At 38.5% G+C, this 23402-nt stretch overlaps 3 protein-coding genes and 1 pseudogene across 3 annotated transcripts; 2 read left to right on the forward strand and 2 right to left on the reverse strand.

Moving 5' to 3' along the window:
- The first annotated feature begins 484 nt into the window (after positions 1-484).
- Positions 485-10140, forward strand: LOC121637763 (pre-mRNA-splicing factor ATP-dependent RNA helicase DHX15). The gene is made up of 14 exons (XM_041982030.1): positions 485-667; positions 1876-2218; positions 2400-2593; positions 2717-2876; positions 5219-5437; positions 5525-5692; positions 5785-5871; positions 6123-6272; positions 7085-7193; positions 7296-7487; positions 8505-8627; positions 9044-9234; positions 9357-9526; positions 9636-10140. The coding sequence occupies exons 1-14, from the start codon at positions 603-605 to the stop codon at positions 9751-9753; spliced, it is 2289 nt and encodes a 762-aa protein (XP_041837964.1). The 5' UTR covers positions 485-602; the 3' UTR covers positions 9754-10140.
- Positions 10141-10398: 258 nt separating this feature from the next.
- Positions 10399-13406, reverse strand: LOC121638629 (solute carrier family 22 member 7-like). The gene is made up of 9 exons (XM_041983512.1): positions 12960-13406; positions 12743-12846; positions 12492-12646; positions 12192-12360; positions 11713-11836; positions 11490-11599; positions 11174-11388; positions 10955-11063; positions 10399-10798 (listed from the first exon to the last, which is right to left on the reverse strand). Exons 1-9 carry the CDS (start codon positions 13338-13340, stop codon positions 10588-10590), a joined length of 1578 nt encoding a protein of 525 aa, XP_041839446.1. The 5' UTR covers positions 13341-13406; the 3' UTR covers positions 10399-10587.
- Positions 13407-15156: 1750 nt separating this feature from the next.
- LOC121639156 lies at positions 15157-15296 on the forward strand (annotated as a pseudogene).
- Positions 15297-16414: 1118 nt separating this feature from the next.
- LOC121637728 (solute carrier family 22 member 7-like) lies at positions 16415-23124 on the reverse strand. Its single transcript, XM_041981961.1, has 10 exons — positions 22738-23124; positions 22548-22651; positions 22084-22238; positions 19259-19427; positions 18979-19102; positions 18789-18898; positions 17259-17473; positions 16949-17057; positions 16588-16794; positions 16415-16493 (listed from the first exon to the last, which is right to left on the reverse strand). Exons 1-10 carry the CDS (start codon positions 23116-23118, stop codon positions 16415-16417), a joined length of 1653 nt encoding a protein of 550 aa, XP_041837895.1. The 5' UTR covers positions 23119-23124.
- Between the last annotated feature and the right edge of the window lie 278 nt (positions 23125-23402).

Below are 23402 nucleotides of genomic sequence, written 5' to 3' on the forward strand. Positions count from 1 at the left end.
ATAGCCTAAAAAATAAAATGTAGATTTTGGAAATCATGCTCTGTGTCCTCTGGATTAAAACGGAGGGGAGAAAAAAAATGTTTGTATTGTAAGTATTGTAAGACAGTCACAATTAATAAAGTGCTAAAATTCAGAATCATACAAAAAACAAACAAACAAAAAATAAAAATAAATAAATAAATAAAAACCTGTAATTTCACTTTGACACTTTCAAAGTTGCTGTTGTCCTCAGTTACCAAATATTATCTGTTGTTAAATGAAGAAATGTTGCATCACAGTGTTACAACTATAGAAGAAAAATACACAAAATTATTCAATATAATCAGGATTTATTCGGATTTTCCAACTGTTTCAGTAAGTGATTCCTTAACAGTGCTGTAGACACAAAGATGGGATAAGTAATTTTCATTTTTCACATCAGTACAACACAGGGGTGTTGTGTATCCCATTGCTCACTAGAGGGCGGTAACACAGCGTGTACAACAAAGGGAAACAGAAGAAGAGTCGCTGTCCAGGAATCAGGAAGCCGACTTAGTTGCATTTTACTCAATAGGACATTATTCGTGTCAATTAAATAAAGATTAGCCTAAAAATTCTCTAAAATGTCCAAAAGGCATCGTCTCGATTTGGGCGATGACTACTCTTCCAGTAAGAAGAGGTCCGATGGGTAGGTGAAGCTTCACCTTTAGCGTATCCGCTTTAACAGGCTAAATGTTAGCTTGTGCTAGTTAGGTTAGTTAACAGAAAACTAGACACGAAACAAGTACATCAGCTTTAAATGGCGTACCTCTAGTTTATTCTGTTATTTTGATTTCGCGTGGATAACTGGTTGATACGTGGTTAACATCGCCAGTTAATCAGATAGTAGCTTAATTTAGCTGTTGAAGGCGGCCTTGGCTAACAAACGAAGCGTCAACGTTTCCCGCACCATTGATGCACGTGTGTTGCTAATGTTAATTTAGCTATCTGCTAACAACCCTTTCAAGCTAACGCAAAAGTTTTCTCTGTTCAGCAGCATTTTTAGTGATAATTATTTGTAACTTTGAATTGACACCTACTATAAGAAAACGACTAATTTATTTAACTTCATATACTCCACACTGCGTTAGCTAAGTGCTCCTTAGATGGTGTTAAACTCTGATGACCAATCGCAAATACAGCTAATTAAGATTTGCTGAAAGGCTTGTTTTTGGTAACTGAATTAGTTGCAAATTGTATTTTCGTGAGAAAAATGTGTACATATTGTGATAAACCCTTTTACTTTTTTCTTAAAACAATTAAGCTGGGTTGTCGTACTGTATCTTTCCGTATTTGAAGATCCATATTGATTAATGAGACCTTAAATTCAGCGAAATCATTGCAAAAGCTGCATTTGATAATTTGCATGATACATTTATGATAAATTGATGAGAAATTAAACGATGTTAGTAAAAGCAACAAAGAAACTGCTTTACTGATACGAAATATTAGTAACATTAGTAAAAATGTATAATCGTAAAGTTAGAAAGACAATGCTGTTAGGGAGCAGCTGTGGAGGAAGGAAAATAGTTGAAGCCATAATGAAATGCAATAAGAGTGTTTTGCTTAACGTTGATGTTCATCATCTAAACTGTTTTATTCCCCAAAAGCAAACGTGTGGATGTCTACAAACTTTCCTAAAGGTGTTAAAATTTAATCTTATTGATGAATTGCTTCTGAACCTGAAAAATGAATCATTTCTAATGTGAGCCAGGCCATTTTTATTCCCTCAAATCTGGTGCATATATTCTTAATGCTCAGTATTTTCACTCTGGATCCTGGAAATAATGTTGTGTGGTAAATTTTTATTCACAATGAATTTTTTTTTATAATAATGCAGTGTTATGATATTAACAGGAGAGACAGGGACCGTGACAGAGACCGTGAGGACCGTTCCAGGGACCGGGATCGTGACAGGGATCGTGATAGGGACAGAGAACGGGAAAGAGACTTGAAGCCTTCTGCCACCCCCGCCAACAGCACAGCACCTGTGCCAGGCGTACCACCTTTGAAGCAGATGGCTGTGCACCAGCAGATCAATCCTTTCACCAACCTGCCGCACACACCACGCTACTATGAGATCCTGAAGAAGAGGTTACAACTTCCAGTGTGGGAGTACAAGGAAAGCTTCACTGATATCATCACACGTCAGCAGAGCTTTGTCCTTGTCGGAGAGACTGGTTCAGGGAAGACAACCCAGGTATGAGGAACAATGTACTAATGCTATGATTTGGACGTTATAAGCTTGCCTAATGCTTGTCAAATCAGATAGTAGTTAGTGGGACACCAAGGTGTCATTACATCTTTAAAAAAATATTTAGATTTTTCCCTTCAAATATTTGTAATCAAAATTCTTTGTTACCTTTGTCTTTAATCTCCAGATCCCACAGTGGTGTGTGGACATGGTGAGGGGTTTGCCTGGTCCTAAGAGGGCAGTAGCTTGTACTCAGCCAAGGAGAGTAGCTGCCATGAGTGTGGCTCAAAGGGTGGCCGATGAAATGGATGTCATGCTTGGACAGGAAGTTGGCTACTCAATCAGATTTGAGGACTGTAGCTCCGCCAAGACTATTCTGAAGTAAGTGGTGCTGTAAGTGACTGTAGTCTACTGTGGCTTCTTGACTCTTTTTTTACAGGCCTAGAACAGTTAGATTTTCTTAAACCCAGACATCTAAAACAAGCACAACTGTTATTTCTTTAGGTACATGACAGATGGTATGTTATTGAGAGAGGCCATGAATGACCCGCTGTTGGAGCGTTATGGTGTGATAATTCTGGACGAGGCACACGAGCGAACTCTTGCCACTGATATCCTGATGGGAGTGCTTAAGGAAGTGGTCCGTCAAAGACCAGATCTGAAGGTATGTTCATTTTTTTAAATTTTTTTTAGGTATAAGTAGCTAGGGCAGGGCTGTAAAATTTCAAAATCAGGGGTGATTAAAATGACATCAGTCTCTGTGATAGGTATGAGACTTTCTCAGTCGATCTATCCCCAAAGCCAGCTATGTGTCCCACAGCACACTTCAGTTCACTAGTTGGTGTAGTAGCGTATATTCCTTAAAACTGTTTGCTAACCACCAAAAAATCTAAAAGGGGAAAATAAATAAATACAATTATCAATCATTTGACCGAGGAAGGAAACTAAGCATGAAAATAGTAGAAAAAAAAAAGTAGCTAAATAGAACCATGAAAGTGGAGGTGAGACTGAAACTGAAGCCATGTTGTCTTCCCAGATTGTCACAAGTGGTGGACAAAAGAAACCCCACTATATCAGGAATATGGATGTGGTTTGAATTCTTTTTGATTGGTGGATATCAAAATAAGTTTAATCACTTAGAGGTGTCCCTCCCTAACAACCTACATAAAGCATTAAAACGCAGGCCAGTGCACCAGTTCATGCAGTGCAGGCGTCAAACAGGAAAACAGTCTCTTTATCTGTGGCTGCCACCCTGTATGAAAAGCATTCATAACAAAGCGAAGATATTACAATAACACTCAACTCTGTATCCAAGTTTAACTGCGTTTGTGTTATGTTGCAGACATTACTAGCATATTTTTAAAATAGATAGCTTTAATAAACTCAGTTGTGATCAAGATCAGTCAATATAAAAATGTGATATTTGTTGCCATAATGTTCAGCCTCCTCAGAAACGATCCTCCTGCAGTCAATCAATTCTTGATATTGGAAAAAAAAAAAATCCAAACAATCATGGTTAAAAACAGACACATTCAGGTTTTTCTACCGATTTTGTTTGCACTGTTGTTTATATATAGTAATCCAAATTTATTTGTATACTGCAATTCAAAGACAGGGTGATTCAAAGGCATTGTTCGCTCTGAGAATTCATTTTACAGTAGAATAATATTAATAAGGCAGCGCCTACTAGTGATTTTCCTTGTCGCAGCTGTGCTGCTATGGTCAGAGCAGTCCAGCCAGCAAATTATTACTTCATGTAATGGTTTATTTGAAGGCTTTTAGTAGTCTCAGTTGGTTAAGAAAAAAAAATTAAATGGGCAGCACGTGGCTCTTGATGTTCATCTTTATTATTTTGGTGATGCACATCGATTGCAGGTTTTCAAAAAGATATACAGCATAACTTGAAAATGAGGATGTGAGGTTACACTTAATAAAACAATGGCAAGAAAACAAAGGCATCTTATGAGTCCACGAACTTCTTAAGTTATGCTTCTTCAGGTAACTATGTCATCACAATTTCTATCAAGGGCTTTTTTTATGTTAAAGTGTAACTACACACCCTACTTTTTGCGTAGCTCCACCCACTGCCAAATTTGAAAATTGCCTGAAACTGCAAGGGTTGGAGTGGGAGATGTGGGGTGATCAGCGAGCGGAGAGTGGGCGGGTTGGGATGTACAGGCAGAAATGATTGACAGACAGCAGCTCAGTGGCAACTATAGATGGAAAGCGAGATTCACAAAGCATCTATGCCACAAAGCGGTCTTCGAGGTGGAAGATCTTTCCCCTCTGAATCTCCTCAGCTACACAAGAACAAGGTGGTCTTGAACCGTATCAGTCTGAGCCGTTAGTGCCGTTACGCTGGCCTGTCAACAGCTCTGGAAAACTGTGCGACTCGCGGCAGGTTGTGGCAGCTGCAGGAATTGCCGCTATAAGTTGCCGCTGCTACGATTTGAGCTGTTGTCTGTCGCCAGATGAGGATCAGCAGGTGAAAAAATCTGGTGTTACTTTTACAGCCCTCAAAAGCGCTACTCCGCCCCATTGCAGGAATATTTCATTAGAAACTCTGTGAAAGAATAAAAGTCTGAAACTAGCAAATCTACACCATATCACCATTCATACATGGTGGGCATGGTTTTCTATGCCTGCATAGCGAAGACCCTCCTACCTGCATCTGGGGGGGCAGGAAGGGGGCTGTGAGGATTTACAGTACGGCTTTACATCATGAAAAAAAAAGCTGGTTTTACCCTGTAGGGGGTGTTATAAGCCTTTTTTTTTAAACCACAAAATCACATTTTAAAAAAAAAAAAGAAAAATTTTTTATCAACAGTATAGCTGGTTTTCATCACAATTAAGTAATGCTATATTGTTTACAGCTCAAAAACACATTTTGGGTGAACTACCCCTTTAAGTTCACAGGGCTGAGTTTAAAACTGTGCCTGAGATTTCACTTGCACTTGTTGGCAAACATGAGTAGAAACCAATTTGCATTGATTCCTTTCCTCACAGGTGATTGTCATGAGTGCCACACTGGATGCTGGGAAGTTCCAGGTGTACTTTGACAACTGTCCTCTGCTGACTATTCCTGGACGCACACATCCTGTAGAGATCTTTTACACCCCTGAACCAGAGCGGGACTATCTTGAGGCGGCAATCCGCACTGTCATCCAGATTCACATGTGTGAAGAGGATGAAGGTGACTGCCTTCTGTTCCTCACAGGCCAAGAGGTAAAACTTGTGTTGGTTTTTAATTCTTTCTCAAACAGTGTTGTTCTTTTCTTTTGAAAGGAGAGTCAAATAAAATTGTTCTTTCAGGAAATCGATGAGGCCTGCAAGCGGATCAAGCGTGAGGTTGATGACCTTGGCCCTGAAGTCGGAGACATTAAAATCATTCCACTGTATTCCACTTTGCCCCCACAGCAGCAGCAAAGGATCTTTGAGCCACCTCCTCCAAGAAAGCCCAATGGTGCAATAGGAAGAAAGGTTGGTTTTAAGTAACTGGAAGAGGTAAACAGATGATTCCTTCTTTTCAGATTTAAAAACAAATATCTAACTATCTGTTGCTACCCCCTTAGGTTGTGGTGTCAACAAACATTGCTGAGACTTCTCTAACAATTGATGGTGTGGTTTTTGTCATTGATCCAGGCTTTGCCAAACAAAAGGTGAGCAAAATGTGACTTGATTCAATAACATGCTTTGCTCTAGTCATTTTGTGTAACATGCTGATTAGGCTTTCTCTACTAATTGAATCATGCTACATCTGAAAGGTTGTGTATGCCGTCCTATAAATTTAAAAGAACGATCTAAATTTTGTTGGTGCTACCCTTGTTGCCTTTCTATTTCTCACAATGTAGAAAACATAAATGGCACAAGACATCTATTTTATTTAAACATGTTGTAATTTTTTGTCCAGGTGTACAATCCCCGAATCAGAGTTGAGTCTTTGCTGGTCACAGCCATCAGTAAAGCTTCTGCCCAGCAGAGGGCTGGACGAGCTGGCAGAACACGTCCAGGGAAGTGTTTTCGCCTCTACACAGAGAAGGCCTACAAAACAGAGATGCAGGCAAGAGACCACATGACATACATACATACATACATACATACATACATACATACATACATACATACATACATACATACATATATACATAGATTCATTCATGCGTTCATGCATGCAAATTAAAAACTGCTATAACAAAAACTTTTTGTTGGAGGGTGACAACAAGCTGCTGTTCTCTGTGTCTAACACATAAGCTGTCTGATGTCTGTAGTATTAAATGGGGTTAACCTGGAGCAGCTGGGGCCATTTCCACATGATTTAATCAAGATAAATGCAGTGCATGGGCCTTTCACTGGGGCTTAGGACTCAGGCTCTCAGCTGGTCAGATCAGAGGTTTCAGATTTAACAAACTAAAGGAGAAGCTTGTCACAGAAGGTTTGCTGTGTCCCCCCGGCAGTGACAAGAGCATGGATGAGATACCAGGAGACAGACCAGTATACCAGGAGATGTGGAGGGGGGCGTAAGAGGATAAAATTAATGCATATCCTGGCTGGGGAATAACTGATTAAACCATTTACTTCCAGATTTTTATTTTTTCCATTACCAAATCATTGTTTAAAAATCCCAGAAGTAGATCGCCATCACAGACTGACAGTTCTGTGATATCTGCACCTTTTGAGTAGATGTCCCCCTGTCCACGGTGTCAGAAAATTACTGATCTGTCCCAAATGCAGCACTGGTGCACCATGCTGAAAATGGAGCCTACTAACAACAGCCAAGCACACTTTTGCCTATTCACTGAAATTGTATAGATGACATTTGTCTTCTCATGAAAGTCTTGTCAGATCTATAACATTACAATCACTCCTTTCCAGGATAACACATACCCTGAGATTCTTCGGTCCAATTTGGGATCTGTAGTGCTGCAGCTGAAAAAACTAGGTATCGATGACCTTGTGCACTTTGACTTTATGGATCCACCAGGTGAGACATTCTGCATCAGTTATTTTGTACATCATAAATAATTTGATGATGGTGAGGCATGATTTGTTGATCTCACCGGTCCCTTCTGGCTCCTCATTGCAGCTCCAGAGACGCTAATGAGGGCACTTGAGTTGCTCAACTATCTGGCAGCCCTCAACGATGATGGTGACCTGACAGAGCTGGGCTCCATGATGGCAGAATTTCCTCTGGATCCTCAGTTGGCAAAGATGGTCATTGCAAGCTGCGAGTTTAACTGCTCCAATGAGATCCTCTCCATTACTGCCATGTTGTCAGGTAATGCCCAGGACTGGGCTGACATGTTCTTACACGCCTCTCTGGGTTAATAACACTTGTGGTTAAGATAATAATCCCACCTCAGATGTAAACTGATTACAGCATAGGTCTTCACATTGTTTTTTTTATTCCTGTGAAATTTTTATACAAACCTCAGATTAGTTATTAGGGAAATATTAGCAGTCAAAAATGTTGATATTTCAGACGTTCTTCTGAAATCTAACAAGGAAAAGTTTAGCATTAGTCCCAATGTACATTAATCTAAATTAATGTCTGACATATATAACCATCTTGCCCTCTGTAGGTTGGGGTGTTGTAGGACACGTTAAATTTTAATGATTAGTCATAATAATTGTTATTGTATTAAAGCAATGAAGAACATTATTTTTACAAGATAAAAACAGCTTTCAGAAAACCTTTTTTAATCCACTGTTACTCTTTGGATTGAGTGCCTTTCACTTAGACATCTTAGACATCTGCACACAGCCACATTTCTAATTTTAGTTTTATTTGTGTTTACTGACTAATTAAGGAGCTTTTTACAAGGATTTTTATCTCCAAAGCATGTGGATAGGGCAGGCACCACATAAATTATATCATATTTGTTTATTCTTTTTATTGCAATAATGTACTGAAAACTAGTTCTTGTTGTCTACAGCTGACATGTATCCTGGCAGAAGCCTAACTTTGTCTGTATCAAAAGTCAAATCTCTTGAATCTTGCAACGTTTAAACATTGCTGCTGTTCCTAACACTTTGTAGTTGTGTGAAAACTCTTGTTTTACAGATGTGGTTAAATGACACCCCATCTCTACAAGCTAATAGCCATTACTGTTGGAAATGACCATGAGAAAAGCCTGCAGCCCCCTCCCCTACCCCCATTGATAGAGTGTGGTCCTGCCCTGTCCCAGCGAAGTGTCGAGTGCCCTAGCATCAATAGGCTTTGCTCCATTTTTCTGTGAATGTTTGACTCATCCCTATGGGCGGCTTTGTTGGGGCCCATACCAACCTTGTTTAGTCCCACAGTGTTTTGTCCGTCCCACGGAGGCTAAGAAGGCAGCAGACGAGTCCAAGATGAGGTTTGCTCACATTGATGGAGACCACTTGACGCTGCTCAACGTCTACCATGCCTTCAAACAAAGTGAGCATTCATCTAATTCCTGCACCAGGTTTTATTTTCATTAAAATGTTGCAGCATTGTGTTGAAGTCATTGCACATTTTTTAATTTTTCAGAACAAATTGCAAAGTTGTTTTTTGTAAACATGTTAAGAATCAGCTGACTAGTTAATAATAATATAATAATATTTAAACCTTAGTCCACTATTATGAACCTTTGCTTTACTCTTTGTTTTCAAAAGATGTGTGAAGGCTGTGAAGTTAAAAACATTTTCAACATGTTAAATGAATTCACTTTGCAGCAGCCGCTGAAGGGAGATGCACACAAATGTTTTATCTTCTCTAAGAGGAGCTTGCGTGGTTGCGTTGGTTTTCGTTTTATTGGGTTAGATTAGAGGTGTTTCTTCCGTTTTCCTTATTTTTCTCATTCGTTTTTCCAGACCACGAATCTAATCAGTGGTGCTACGACAACTTTGTGAACTACCGCTCGCTGATGTCTGCTGACAATGTGCGTCAGCAGCTGTCCAGGATCATGGACCGCTTCAACCTGCCTCGGCGGAGTACAGAGTTCACTAGTAGAGATTACTACATCAACATCCGACGAGCGCTCTGCACTGGCTTTTTCATGCAGGTGAGCTGATCTAATGCTTTATGAGACATGCCGTTTCTCCTCAGATAAAGTGTTTGTGGGTTGAGGTCTGTTCTTTTAACAAGAAAAGTAAAAATTTTCATTCTCCTTGTTCCTTTTTGCAGGTGGCTCATTTGGAACGCACTGGCCATTACCTCACAGTCAAAGACAACCAAGTGGTCCAGCTGCACCCATCTACAGTCCTGGACCACAAACCTGAGTGGGTGCTCTACAATGAATTTGTTCTCACCACCAAGAACTACATTCGCACTTGTACAGACATCAAGCCAGAGTGGTAAGTCAAGCAGATGGGCTGATTTAAAGTAAAACACATTATTGTAAAGATACACCTAATTTGTCATCTCACTGACAGGATCATTAACGTTCTCCTATCTTTACTGCAGGCTGGTGAAGATTGCACCCCAGTACTATGAAATGAGTAACTTCCCACAATGTGAAGCTAAAAGACAGCTGGAGCGAATTGTTGCCAAACTAGAGAGCAAAGAGTATTCTCAGTACTGAACAATAGACAAGAAGTGTCCTGGAAAACAACTGCATACTCTAGTTTTAGATCTTTCTGTATCATTGTATCTTAATGTTAACAATGGGCTTTTTGATTTTTATATTTTGTTTGCTTTTTTTTTCCTTTTCCCATCAATGTCAATTCTGTAAGTAGATGTATTGTCTGATGAAATATCAGCAGCAATTAGACCTGGCTATAAAGGTTTTCAAAAGGAATATCAAGAACATGTTAAATGGATGTGGTTCAATTTCCTTTAGGAAACTGTGGAGCCATAACAAATATTTGTGCTTGCTTTGTTTCTTTAATAAAGGAGCTTTGAATTCTTTTCAGTGTATAAATTGATTAGTGAAGCCTGTCATTTGAAATAAAAAAAGGTGTAAATTTGAGTGTTTTTTTTCCTTTAATATGATGCCGTCTTGTTTTGTAATTGGTTGGTACCTCTGCTGTTAATTTTTTTCCCCTCTGCACGGGATCCTGTTAAAACATGCTTCTTTTTAGTAGTTTGTTGTATTTCAGCTTGCCTGTTTTTGCATTACTTGCATTAACAGTGAGCAGAGCTTTTTAATTTTTTACATATAAATCCCCAGGCAGGAAAAAGTCTCACAAGCACTTTTATTTAAAATGCATAATTTCATTACAGCTATACATTTTTTTTCATGCATGTTCCAAACTGACAGTAGGAAAGTTCAGCTGCAACAAGCAAAAGGTGACATTTGGGAATCATGATATAAATATAATCCAAATAAGCATCTATGTTATCTTACAGCAAGCAACTTAGAAGTATACCTTATTCCAAACTTAGTAAAAACAAAACCTAGGAATGACCTCAGTCATTACTGCGTCTGTTCAATATCATCTATAGTTTCTGGTAGACACCTCTTGCGCGTCTCTGACAGTGTCCTTGCCACCACTCCTCCTACTACAGCTGCAGAGCACAAGACCATCTGCGGCAGTTCCTTCCAGATCTCATCCAGTAAGAGGATCAGAGGAGCCACAGCTACACCAAACCGACCCATGAAAGAGTTGTAACCCATTCCATTTTGCCTTGAAGACATGAAAACCACTTCAGAGGAGACTCGCTTTAGGGTTTTGCAATAGTAATTTTTTTGCAAAAAAAAAAAGCCTTGAAATGTTTTTTTTGTACTGTACAATTCATGCATCAAAAATTTTGAAGGGTAGGAGATTGGCATGCATCATTACCTTATTACAGTAGGATACAGTTCAGAGCTGTACAGCACGACAGTTGCAAAGGATGCTGAAGAAAACGCCTTTCCAATGACTGCAACAACTGTTCTGGTGACAGTCATATCTGAAAGGAAAATTATGAAGTGAAAACTTCCTTTTTTTTCTAATCACATGTAGTGACTTGATTTTAACTGAAACTGACAGACGTGAGTCTAAAGGTTATTTGATCTCTACCTTTTGGGATGGCAGTGCTGATTCCAAGACTGAGTCCAGCCAACAGCAGAGCTCCTGCCTGAGTGGTCCGCCTGCCGATCCTATCCAGTAAAAAGTAAATTGACACTTTGGCGGGGACCTCAACTAAAGCATAGGTGAACTGCGTGAGGTGGATATTGAGCCCAAATCCTGCGATGTTGAAGCTGATGCCATAAAATGTGGCAGCCACACAAAACCTATGGACAGAAAATATGTTGAAATTCCAACTTTTTCATCTAAATCTAGCTAAGAAAAGACTATAGCTTACAACCTATACAATGTGTTTGGGTATACAGACCATAATATACCAGTACGCAAGGCCAATTTCCTCATCTTAGGTGTTCGTATCAAGTCAAGGTAGGAATAAGTACGGTCTGTCTTTTCTGTCACAACAATAGTAGATAATGTCTGGAAAATTGCAAAGCAGCACCATTCTTGAACCCATATTTAGAAAATCAGAATATGTATAAATCAAGAATTGATTTTTGTTCTATTGACTTAATCATCTGGGATTCACCAACCTCTCTTTTAAGTGTGTCAGTCAGCTCTTCTGTTCCATTCATTTTGGCACATTTCTTCAGATACATTTGAGCCTGTTCCAGCTTTCCATTAGCAATGAGCCACCTAGCTGACTCTGGCATCCATCTGATAACAAGAACAGAGATGGTTTAGATTTTTCTTTGTCATGGATGATTCACTGTGAGGACATTTTAACTTTGTAAGCACACATCAATAAGAAAAAGCGTTTTAAATATTTTTTAGTCTGTCTTGAAAATAAAATAGAAAAAGGATTTGTGAATTGAAAATGGGATTATATGGAAAAAACAAAGCTTTGTTAAAGGGAATTTATATTTTGTATTTTTTTTATTTAAATGTAACTAGAAATCATAGGTAATCAAATAAATACAGTACAATAAAGCAATAGAGACCAATGTCTGTAGTGGTTTTGTAGCAATTGTAAGGTTCCTGTTGAATTTGATCATCTCAACTTTTGAGTCACCTCCAGGTGATGATGGCCAGAGTTAAAGGTGATGTAACGGCCACGATCAGCCACCGCCAGTCAGTTACAAAATAGCCAATGGCTGCAAATACTGTGTTCCCAAATGTCCATGATAGGCTATCCATCACTCCCACCATTTTACGATGCTCAATGTCCACCCACTCCACACCTGCAAGAAAGAAAGCAAGCCCTCACTGCTGTGTGGTCAAAAAAGAGAGAAAGCCTTCTGTGTAACAGCCTCAAACGTGCTAGATTCTGTGAAGCTAGGATATGTTTTGATACGGAACAGAAATGAATTACTGAGCACTGTTGAGACGATGACGATCCCAGTGATGCAAAACCCAGTGAAAAACCTCAGCACTGCGAACATGACGTAGGTGGTAGAAAATGCACTTGCAATAGCAAAGAGCATTCCAGACACGTATGAGACCAGCAGCATGATCTTTCGACCAAACCTGTAATGAGTCACGACCACCAGCTTTGATTCCATTAAAATGTTGGAAAAAAAGTTAATTGAAATTTTTAGTTAAATGCCTAATAGGTAGTGATACCTGTCACTGAGACTTCCAAAAGTCATTGCTCCAAACATAACTCCAACAAAGAAGATTGTAGCAGTTGCTTTGTTTTTTCCTCGTCTGTCACACACCAGGTCCCACTAATGCAAACATGTAAGAAAAAAAAAGGTTATATTAAGGTGAAAAGTTTAGTCACTGTTTCTGGTAAGGTGTTTGTGACAGTAAAGCACATTTATATTTACAGCAGGATCACCTGTGAAGTTATAGTAGACTTGAAGGTTGTGTTTTCATACACCCATCCATTCTGACATGGCTCAGTGGGAATTTCAGTAATGTTAGTGGAGTTCAACAGCAGATGATACTGAGGATCCACAAACATTTGACAAGAACTCGGAGTCCCATCCTGTTGGATAGGAACACTAACGATAAGCTTCTGTGCATGAGATAAATTCATAAAAATACCTCCATCATCCAGAGAGCTGATATCACAGCGGTGAGCAGGAACAGCCGCTATGAAGTTGTTGAGCATGAAGTGGCAGGGCAGCGTAATGCGGCCAAGAAAGCTGATCGCAATGATCATGATCTGGAACCTTCCAAACCCGTTGATATCAGCAAGAACATTCTCAAACTTCATTGTGGCCTCCTATTACGAATTATGTCTTCATTTGAAATGAACAGTTAAATAAAACATCTCCTCTCGTGTCCCTGTCAGTGTACTAAGAAGCAGTGAAATTTTGGATCTGCCTAGATAAGTCAACCTTTGGTGTTTTACTGTTTCACTGATTACAGATGCAATGAGTCAATATTTTACTTCATTTAACCACTAAAATAACATTTGTGTAACTATGTAAGACTTCACATACAGGAGGATTTAAGTAAAAGTAACATATCTATCAGTTATCTTTTTTTGGCAAATAATCTGATTTCTGTTTTGTTTTTGGATGAATATGTAAAATGTCGTACGTCAGACCACCCATGAATTTCTCTCTGTAGTTGACTTTTGCACTTTTACTAAGGTAAAAATGAGCCCTGTTCACTTTTCCTTTGGGCAATTAATATTTTACCTCATGGAAAAACGTGTGTTTGAGATTCTCTAACAGATTAAACATGGTAACTTTTTGCCTGCCAAAGAACATAAATGATTTGACACTCAGACCTCACAATTAGTAACCGATATCAGCTGATGTTTAACATCACAGACACCGGCAGCAGCACCAAAGCAGAGCCAAATAAAATAATTGTTTTGATGAGCTCATGTTAGGTTGAAAGACGTGTTCAGCAGGCTGTGTAAGGTAGCCTTGAGTTGTAATGTCTCACATGCATGACGATAACACAGTTAACTACTGTGTTAAACTGCACCCTCCAACAAGAGTTTGACAAGTTCCAAATGTCAGCATGTGGAAACCTGTTGTTTGCTCGGATACTGGGTGAAATAAGCTGTTTAGTCATCAGAGCTTGTGCATGTTGTTTTGTGTGTGCGTTTTTCCTTTGAGGCCCCCCATTCATGTTCTTAAATAGGTACTTACTAGTCAACAGGCACACAAATGCTAATAATCTTCCTTCCTAGGAAAACCATAAGGAGACATTTAGCATGTCCTATGAAGTGATCAAATATGGTTCTTAACCCTGTGATTGATTAAAAGAATGTTAAGTGTATAGTGACATGATAGTGACATGATAGTGACATGATCTATACATACATCTATACATACATCTTAACAGACAAATGGGCTCACTTGAGTGAGCAGTGTGATGTAGAAATAACAATTATGTTGAATAATTTAAAATGAGAATACTTTATCATGCCTTCCTCATTTTGGTCAAGTCCTACACCTCCTCTCTAAAATCAATACACACCAGTGTAAAATAATTATTTTTTGGCCACTAAACACCATGTTTTTAGTTCTTGAACTGGTTGACTGACTTTGCCTGAGCTCCACTCTTAGGTTATTCCATGGCTTGACCCCATACAAAAACTTTTCAAAGTTGTTCGTATCTTTAACATTTTGAATTTATGTTCCCCTTTTTATTGATTCCCTCCTGATTCCTGAATAAGCTTTAAATATTTCTGGTAATGGTCTGTTTGTTGCCTTATGCATGATGACTGCTGTTTGTTAAGATACAATATCAGTGAATTATTTATGTGGAATGTTCTTCTGTAGAAGTTCAATTCCACAATACACTTTTGTAATATGACAAAAAGAAGAAAAGTTTGGTTTATATGCTTTGAATTACCTCCATGAATCACCATTTTAACATGATGGAGAGGTTTGAGTAACTCAAATAACTCTGTCACCTGCAGGCTACTTAAACTTGACACATGCCACCTGTTGCTGTCACTTTCAACCTGCCTTATATATATTCTTTTATAATATATTGTATATTGTTCAGCCCTTTGGTCAACAGTGTTGTGTTTAAAGTGCTTTGTAAATAAATTGGATTGATTAGAAATACTTGCCTGGCAGGAGAGATACCGAGCATGGCTCGGCCATTGCACGCCGGCTGTACTGACCCTTGCGAATTTCTCAAATGTGGGAATCTTGACTGCATAATTTCTGCTAGTGGGGGACTGCATTTGTGCTCTCCCCTGATTTTAATTTTAGGGGCAGTGGTAGCCTTGTGGTTACAGAGGTGGGCTTGGGTCTGGAGAACCTGGGTTCAAGTCCCTGGGCTGGCAACGAAGGTAAAACCACTGTGGGCCCCTTAACCCTCAACTGCTCTCCGGATGCTGGAATCTGGCAGCCCACTGCTCCTAGCAACTAGGATGGGATAAATGCAGTAAAAGAATTTCCCAGAATTTCCAAGGATTATAAAGTTAGGCACATTTACACTCCTGGGGATTTCACCTCACTTGTAAGTGAAAGCTGGTGCAGTTCCCTCGTATTGTGAAATGAAACGAGCCAAACAATGAACCAAACAGTGGATGTGAAGTAGAGCAGGTTACAGTGAAACATGCTAGCTCTATGTCTCGCCTACTGGGCAGCTTCTTGTGAAGTGTTTTAGGTTTGAACACCAAAATAAGAGCAGTACCACCATGACTATAAACTTGGTGTTGCTTCATTGTGTACTTACAGTTAATGAGCTGGTACTCTGAGTTCTTATGCTACAGAAATCATTACTGGATTCAAAGATGCTTCCATTTTCCCAGTCCATCTGTGTTTAGCCTGTTCAAAATTATTTAGAGAATTGTATTTGTCTTAATAACAAATAATGACCTCTCACAGATAGCTGTTATACAGTGGTGGACTGTTGGTTCAAACATTTATTGGGGTTCGCATAATGTTGTTAAAAACAACAAACAAAAAATAACAATTACAAATTCTGAAATCAATAATTATAGCATCTCTTTGGAGTCAAATACAAATACATTTTCCCATCAGCATTTAAAGCCACAGCACGATGGATGTAACGCTGCGATTTCTGTTTTAGGGATGCATTATTTTACACATTAGGTCTTTCTGCTAATTCTGAGGGTTCTGAATACATCTTTAGGCTGCAGTGAAGCAGCTACAATGTGGCATTTACACAACAGAGTTGGACTGGATCACAGTTATGATAATACTGGATTGTTTAAAGTCATGCATATAATTAATTTCCTACATTTATATGTGAAGTATCCCTTTATCTCCTGAATTTGCACACATCTGGGGATATCGGGATCATTTTATTGTCTTTTTACTCCTGCACCCAAGCCTTTTTTTTTTTTTGTCACTGAAGCTCTTTTGTTTGCAATGAGAATAACTCTTGTGGAGCAGATTTCTCATCAGATGTGGGGACTGATCGTCTTCTGCAAAACAAAGCAAAATACAAATAATTTTTTTTTTATTTTTCTTTCCCTTAGAATGTTTGGACATACTTAAAAATAAATCGTGATACTGTACCTTGTCTGTTCCACGTCCTCAATGGTCTCTGGCAGACGGACGTTTCTCGTCTCAGGAAGAAAAAAAGCTGAAAGCCCTGCAATTAAAGCCACCAGGGAGAAAAGAATACTTGGCAGGTGGAGCCAAACCTCTTCAAGCATCATCATCACAGGGGATATAGACACGCCTATTCGGGCCATGAAGGAGCTGTAACCTAAGCCATTTTGCCTGTGAAAAGAATACAACAGTTTGTTGCTACAGTTTCATCATGCCTGCAAAATATGTTTGCATTCATCCAAATATTTTTGCAAACCTTCCTGTTTTGGTTAAATGGATAATGTTTTAAAAGTGCAAATTATTGGGGCTGTATGTGTTTTCTGACCTCATGACTGTGGGGTAAAGTTCTGTTGTGTACAGAAATACAGTTGTAAAAGCTGCCTCTGCAAACATCTTGCCCAAAGCTCCCACAGTGGTCCTTGCTGTCCACTTATCTAGGAGAATAAAGTTTTTATTAGCTGTTTCAGATTTGATTGTTTAAGTTTGAACCTTAAACTTGAATTGATAAGGAAATTATGACAATTCATTTCTATGTATGTTTTTTGTTTGTTTTTCAGCACTTGATTTTGCATTGAGTCTATGAGGTTATTGTTGCAATAAGCTGAAAGAAACATAGACTTGAACTGATTATTTACCTTGAGGGATAAACATGTTGCAAAAAATACACAGCCCGGTCAGAAAAAGAGCTCCAACCTGAGTCAACCTTCGGCCTATTTTGTTTAAAAAGAAAATGATGAAGGCTTTTGCTGGAAATTCTATTACACCGTAGATGAACTGTGTGAGATAAATATTCACTCCAAATCCAGTTACATTCAAGCTGATTCCATAATAGGTACAGGCCACTCCAAACCTATGGAAAGGATAAGAGAAAATGACTTGTTACAAAAACTGAAGTGTATAAATATGCTAGTTTCTGCAGTTGTGTAACCATAGTAACAGTACCTGCCTTGTGTTACATAATACTGCTGACACTGTTCCCTGTCTGGGTGTAGTGGTGCATTTAAAAAGATTAAAAATTGGTCTTGCCTTACTAGGGTAAATCAAGGCACTGGAAAAAAGCATTTCACAACACAAAGCATTTCCTGTTTTGATGGTTTCCACCAGATACCATGTACCTCGGCCCCAATTATTTTCACCATCAACAATGAGGTGCTTTGTGCCTGTCACATAAGATTTTTTTTTTCGTTTTATTTGGGTGAGAACACAGATCTAAAAACTTTATAAATGTGCTTAATTTAATTAGGTTGAGCCTACTTGGGAATATACTCCAACAGCCTTGGTATTGAGGTCAGTGAGCACCATTAATTTACCCAGACAACAGCCTTACATCAGGAAGTTGTAGTAAAAAGTAAGTTGTGCTAGTAGTGTTTAAACATGAGCTAGGACATCCGTTATCTTTACTGCTTTTTCCATTAAGGATCATGGGGAAGCTGGAGCTGAACCCAGCATTTAGCAGGTGAGAGGCAGGGTACACCCTGGACAGGTCACTAGTATATCGCAGGGGCAACACAGATAGACAAATAGCCATTCACCCTCACACTCTTTCCAAAGCAGAATTTAGAGTGACCGGCGAACATACATGTGTTTGGATGGTGGGAGGAAACTGGAGTACCCAGAGAGAACCCACACATACACAGGGGAAACATGCAAACTCCACATGCAACCTTGCCCCAGCCGGGGCTCGAACCAGCAACCCTCTTGCTGTGACCAAACCACCGTGCAGCCCGAGCTAGGACATGTTTTGGATTTATGTAGCAGAAGTGATGGGTAGTAACGTGTTACTGTAACGCCGTTATTTTGTCAATAACTAATATTCTAATGCATTACTCTTTAAATGAAGTAACGGAGTTACCATTACTATAGTGTTACTCTGTTACTAGGACAGAGTAACACTAGGAGCTAGGACATGCCCAGCTCAGTTCGTTAAATTAGCTTTTAGTGTAAACACACTATAAGAAAAATAATTGTCCCAGTTGCCATCCACAGTTTTTAAGAGTTGATTGCGCTCAGATTGAGCAATCCTTCATTAAACAATGGATAAAAACAAAAACCAATTATTTGCAATAGGTACAGTAGACCAACCTTGCCTTGGGATAAATGGGTATAGAAAATAAATGGATGGAATGAAGTTTAAAAAGAGTTTCAAACCAAAGCAACATATATACCACACAATTCCTGTAAAAAGAGCCAGTTTTCTCATTCTGGGCGTCCTCACAAGATCCAGATAGGAATATTTTCTGTTTTCGTCCTCTACTAGTATTACTTTGGACAAAACCTGTGGAGTAAAAACAAACGTTTGAGCACAGAGAGGAGTTTTGCTGTGTTAGAACTGTAAGAATATGTAAAATATTGTACCTCAGGCCGTAGGTCAGCCATGAATTCCTCTCTGTGGTTGACTTTTGCACAGTTACTGAGGTAAAAATGAGCACTGTCTACTTTTCCATTACTTATCAACCATCTGGCAGACTCAGGGAGCAAACTGTGAGCAAAGGTGATTTTAAAAAAGGACACATTATTAGATTTTTTTACATGAACTCACACGCCTTTCTTATTAAAACTAGAAATCATACTGCAAATGTGCACAAGTGAAATTCAAATGCTATGGTTGAAAATTTTATGATTATTTTCTCCTTACCGCCAACAGATCATAGCTACAAACAACGGGGCAGTCACAGCGGCTGTCAGGTACCTCCAGTCATTCACCAGATAAGCCACACCAGGAAGTATGGCAGTAAAGAGACTCCAATCCATGCTCATTAAAACACCCACTGAAGTACGATGCTTGATGTCCACCCATTCAACACCTGTGAGGAGCAGTGTTTTTACTATTTATTGTACCTGAGACTGAAAAACAAATTATTTTTTTTGTTTGTTTTATAAAAATTGTGTTAATAATGGGCTAATGGATTAGATTTATATAGCGCTTTTCAAGGCACCCAAAGCGCTTTACATTGTGTATCCATTATTCATTCACTCCTCACTCATACCTGGTGAGGGTAAGCTACTTGTGTAGCCACAGCTGCCCTGAGAAAGGCTGACGGAGACGTGGCAGCCAATCCGCTCCTACGGTCTCTCTGACCATCACCGACCATTCATCCACATTCATTCACTAAGTGTAGTTGAACCTTGTCCATCATTGCTGAGTTTGTATGTCCAATAAAAGGTTTCAGTTTTTATGATTAGTGCAATGCAGGGTTAAAAATAGTCTGGATAGTTTTCATTAACCACTGGGAACTGCTGGACCAACAACATGCTGGATTAATCTAACACAGTAAGATAGTTGATTATTTAATTTAAATTATGTCTTACATTAAATAAAAAGCTGGGTTAATTCTGACTAGTACAAGGCAACTAGCTCTAGTTGCATCCTGAAGAATAAAACGATACTCAACATCTAATGTTTAATCTCACCCACAGTTAGCCGATTGGTTTAGATGTCAAATTTGGGTTAAATACCAAGTTCCCTGATTTTGACAAAACAATAAGTCCATAACATGAAATATGGCTCTTGGCTTTTACTTTCCTTCAGTTTTAGTAATATTGTTTTCAGTTAAAGGGGATTGTGGCTATAAAAGGGAAGGACAGGTAGATCATGTCTGCATACAAAAATCTATTGGGAATCATGACACCCTTATTATATATTTGGGGCAGTTGGCCAAAAGCCTCCCACGCATGGGCATGCAATTGGACTATAGTACGTAGAAGATAAGTCTCTGGATGACAACATTTATGCCACACAAGTAGCAGGTACAGAAATCATTCGTTTCCATTAACCTTTATTACAGCACAAATTTGCTGTGGGACTGTTTCAATAAGCTTCTGCAATGTCACAAGGTTTATTTCCATCCAGTGTTGCTTTAGTTTTTCATCAATATCTTATATTGATGATGGGAGATTCCAATCACTTCACAAAGCTTTCTCCACTACATCCCAAAGATTCTCAATGGGGTTCAGGTCTGGATTCTGTGGTGGTCAATTCATGTGTGAAAATGATGTCTCATGCTCCCCGAACCACTCTTTTACAATTTAAGCCTGATGAATTCAGGCATTGTCATCTCGGAATGTGCCCATGCCATCAGAGAAGATGCAATAACCTGCTCATTCAGTATATTCACATAGTCAGCTGACCTCATTCTTAGGACACATAATGTTGCTGAACCTAAACCTGACCAACTACAGCGACCCCCTATCATAGCACTGTCCTCACAGTATTGAACAGTAAGCACTGAGTACGGTGGCTGCATCACTTCATCTACATATTTTCTTACCTTGATGGAACAAAGTAAATCTAAATTCATCAGACCACATTAACTTCCACTGCTGCCAAGTCCAATCTTTATGCTCCCTAGCAAACTGAAGACTTTTTCTCTGGGCAGCATCATTAATTAGTGATTTTCTTTTGGCTACACAGCTGTTCAGTCCCTTGATTTCCCTTCACATTGGTCAAATGATCTCCCTTACACTCCTAAACATAAAGTTAATTTCAGTTAAGTTCAGTGTATTACTAAAGTACATTTACTTTAGTACTATGCTAAAGAAAAATCAGAAAAAGAATCTATATCTGTGTACATTTTACTTCATGTATTTTTTTAGATGCTCTAAAACATTAAACCATTTGTTAACGATCAGTCATAAAGAATATAACAGCTAGTGGTTTGGCACCCAGGGCTCACAACTAATTAAAATCAACCAAATCTTAATATTACTAATATTTATCAGTACCATCAAAGCAGAGCCAAATCAACTCAACGTTGCAGTGAGTTAGTGATTGAGTTAACCTATCTTAAACTACTGAGTTAAACTGCACCATTCTTTCAAATGCCTTAAACTTATCACTGATAAACACATGATATGATGGTATTCTGAATGTGGAGGCAAATTTTTAGTATTAGCTGCAGAAACTGTTCTGCTTTCTCAATAAACTGCATTTGTTTTAGCATTTTGTACAAACAGCTTTAGGTATGAATTAATGTCCTAATTAAATTTTTTGGTATATTTTCATTTTAACCCATTAAGGCCCGGCACATGAAAAAATGGTAAGAAAAGTCCATTTTTTTAAATATGAGGTCTTTTTTTGGCTCTTTAACAGAATGTAACAAAAAAATTTTTTGGGGTGGGATATCTACCATTTATTACCATGTGATATATTAAAAATATTATAATATGGTTTTCTGCTTCTGGGTATCTGTTAGGACACAGAAGACGAGTATCAGATTGTGTTCAACAGGATTTTGAGCAAAGTTTATACCATAAATTGAAGCAAAATGTCTCAGAAACTGTATGTAACAAATATGTCACGCCAGGCTCTTAAGGGTTAAAAAGTACTGTATATATCGATTTAAATAACTAATATTCCCAAGTTTATTATGAGGAGTAAACTAATATTCACATATTCATATATTAGTGAACCAACATTTGTTTTTTGTGTACTGCGTTATTAAACTATAATAGAGCACTCACAAAGGACAATGCTGACAATACTTATTCCAGAAATTCCAAGTCCTGTTAAAAACCTCATGGCAGCAAACATGGGAAAATTGTTTGAGAAAACACTTGCAAATGCAAAGAGGGTAGTTGCTATATAGGATACCAGAAGTGTTCTTCTGCGACCAAACCTGTAAAAACAGAAATAACCATAGATAAATCTACAGAGCAAATCATATAAAAACACAAAAAATAATAAAATAAAATCATCAGAAAAATCTATGTAGCATGTGATTAGAACAACATATGGGAAAACTTTGGAAATAAAATCAGTAAGTGGAGAATTTCTTATCATGTGATTGTTTTTCTTTTAAACAAAACAATATACATTTAATTTATACGTCTGATTTAAAAATAGTTGTTTTAAATTTAAATCTCATAATTTTTCAAAGCAATTGATAGAATATTTTTCCATTTAATTTAATTTTAGAGGCAAAGACCTGTCACTAAGATAACCAAATACTGCAGCTCCAGCCATGACCCCCATGAAAAAGATGGTAGCTGTTGCTCTGTTCACGCTTTTGCTATCACAAACCAGATCCCACTACAAAGAAAACACAGACAACAGAAGAGAAACAGGTAAAGCTGTTGACCCAGGACCATATTAATCTTAGTACCCAGAAAACTCACCTCTGTGGCCAGCGTGGATTTGAAGGTGGTGTTGTCATACACCCAGCCTCTCTGGCATGGAACTGTGGGTAAGTCAGTAATGTTAGTAGAGTTCAGCAGCAGGTGATATTGAGGCTTTGCAAACATCTGGCAGGAATTCGGACTCCCATCATCTTGAACAGGGATACTAACGATGAGCTTCTCTTCCAAAGATAAATTCTTAAAAATTTCTCCATCATCCAGAGAGCTGATGTTGCAGTGGTGAGGGGGAATAGCCGCAATGAAATTATTCAGTAGGAAGTGAAATGGCAAGGTCATACGAGGAATAACAAGCAAAAGTATAGTTCTTATTTGGAATCTACCAAAGCCATTGACTTCTGCCAGCACATTATCAAACTTCATCTTGCTTATAATTCATGCAACAGTTGAGAGCAGCAAAAACAGCCAAAAGCAGGAAAGAAACTGAGCAAAAAAAGCCTTTTTCTTGGGATTATAAGCTGTTGGTTAATGGTCAGCAACTGTAAAGTGACATGTTGCTGACAGACAAATGTACTCCCTCAAGTGTGTGAAAGGAGTCCATCAAGTAACTTTTTTTTTTCAATAAATAACTTTGAATAAAGGGTGGCACAATGATCCTATGGTGAGCATTGTTGTCTCACAGGAAGATGGCTTCTGCTCCATCTAAG

This window comes from Melanotaenia boesemani, chromosome 4, assembly GCF_017639745.1.
Source record: "Melanotaenia boesemani isolate fMelBoe1 chromosome 4, fMelBoe1.pri, whole genome shotgun sequence".
In the NCBI taxonomy this organism is placed as follows: domain Eukaryota; kingdom Metazoa; phylum Chordata; class Actinopteri; order Atheriniformes; family Melanotaeniidae; genus Melanotaenia; species Melanotaenia boesemani.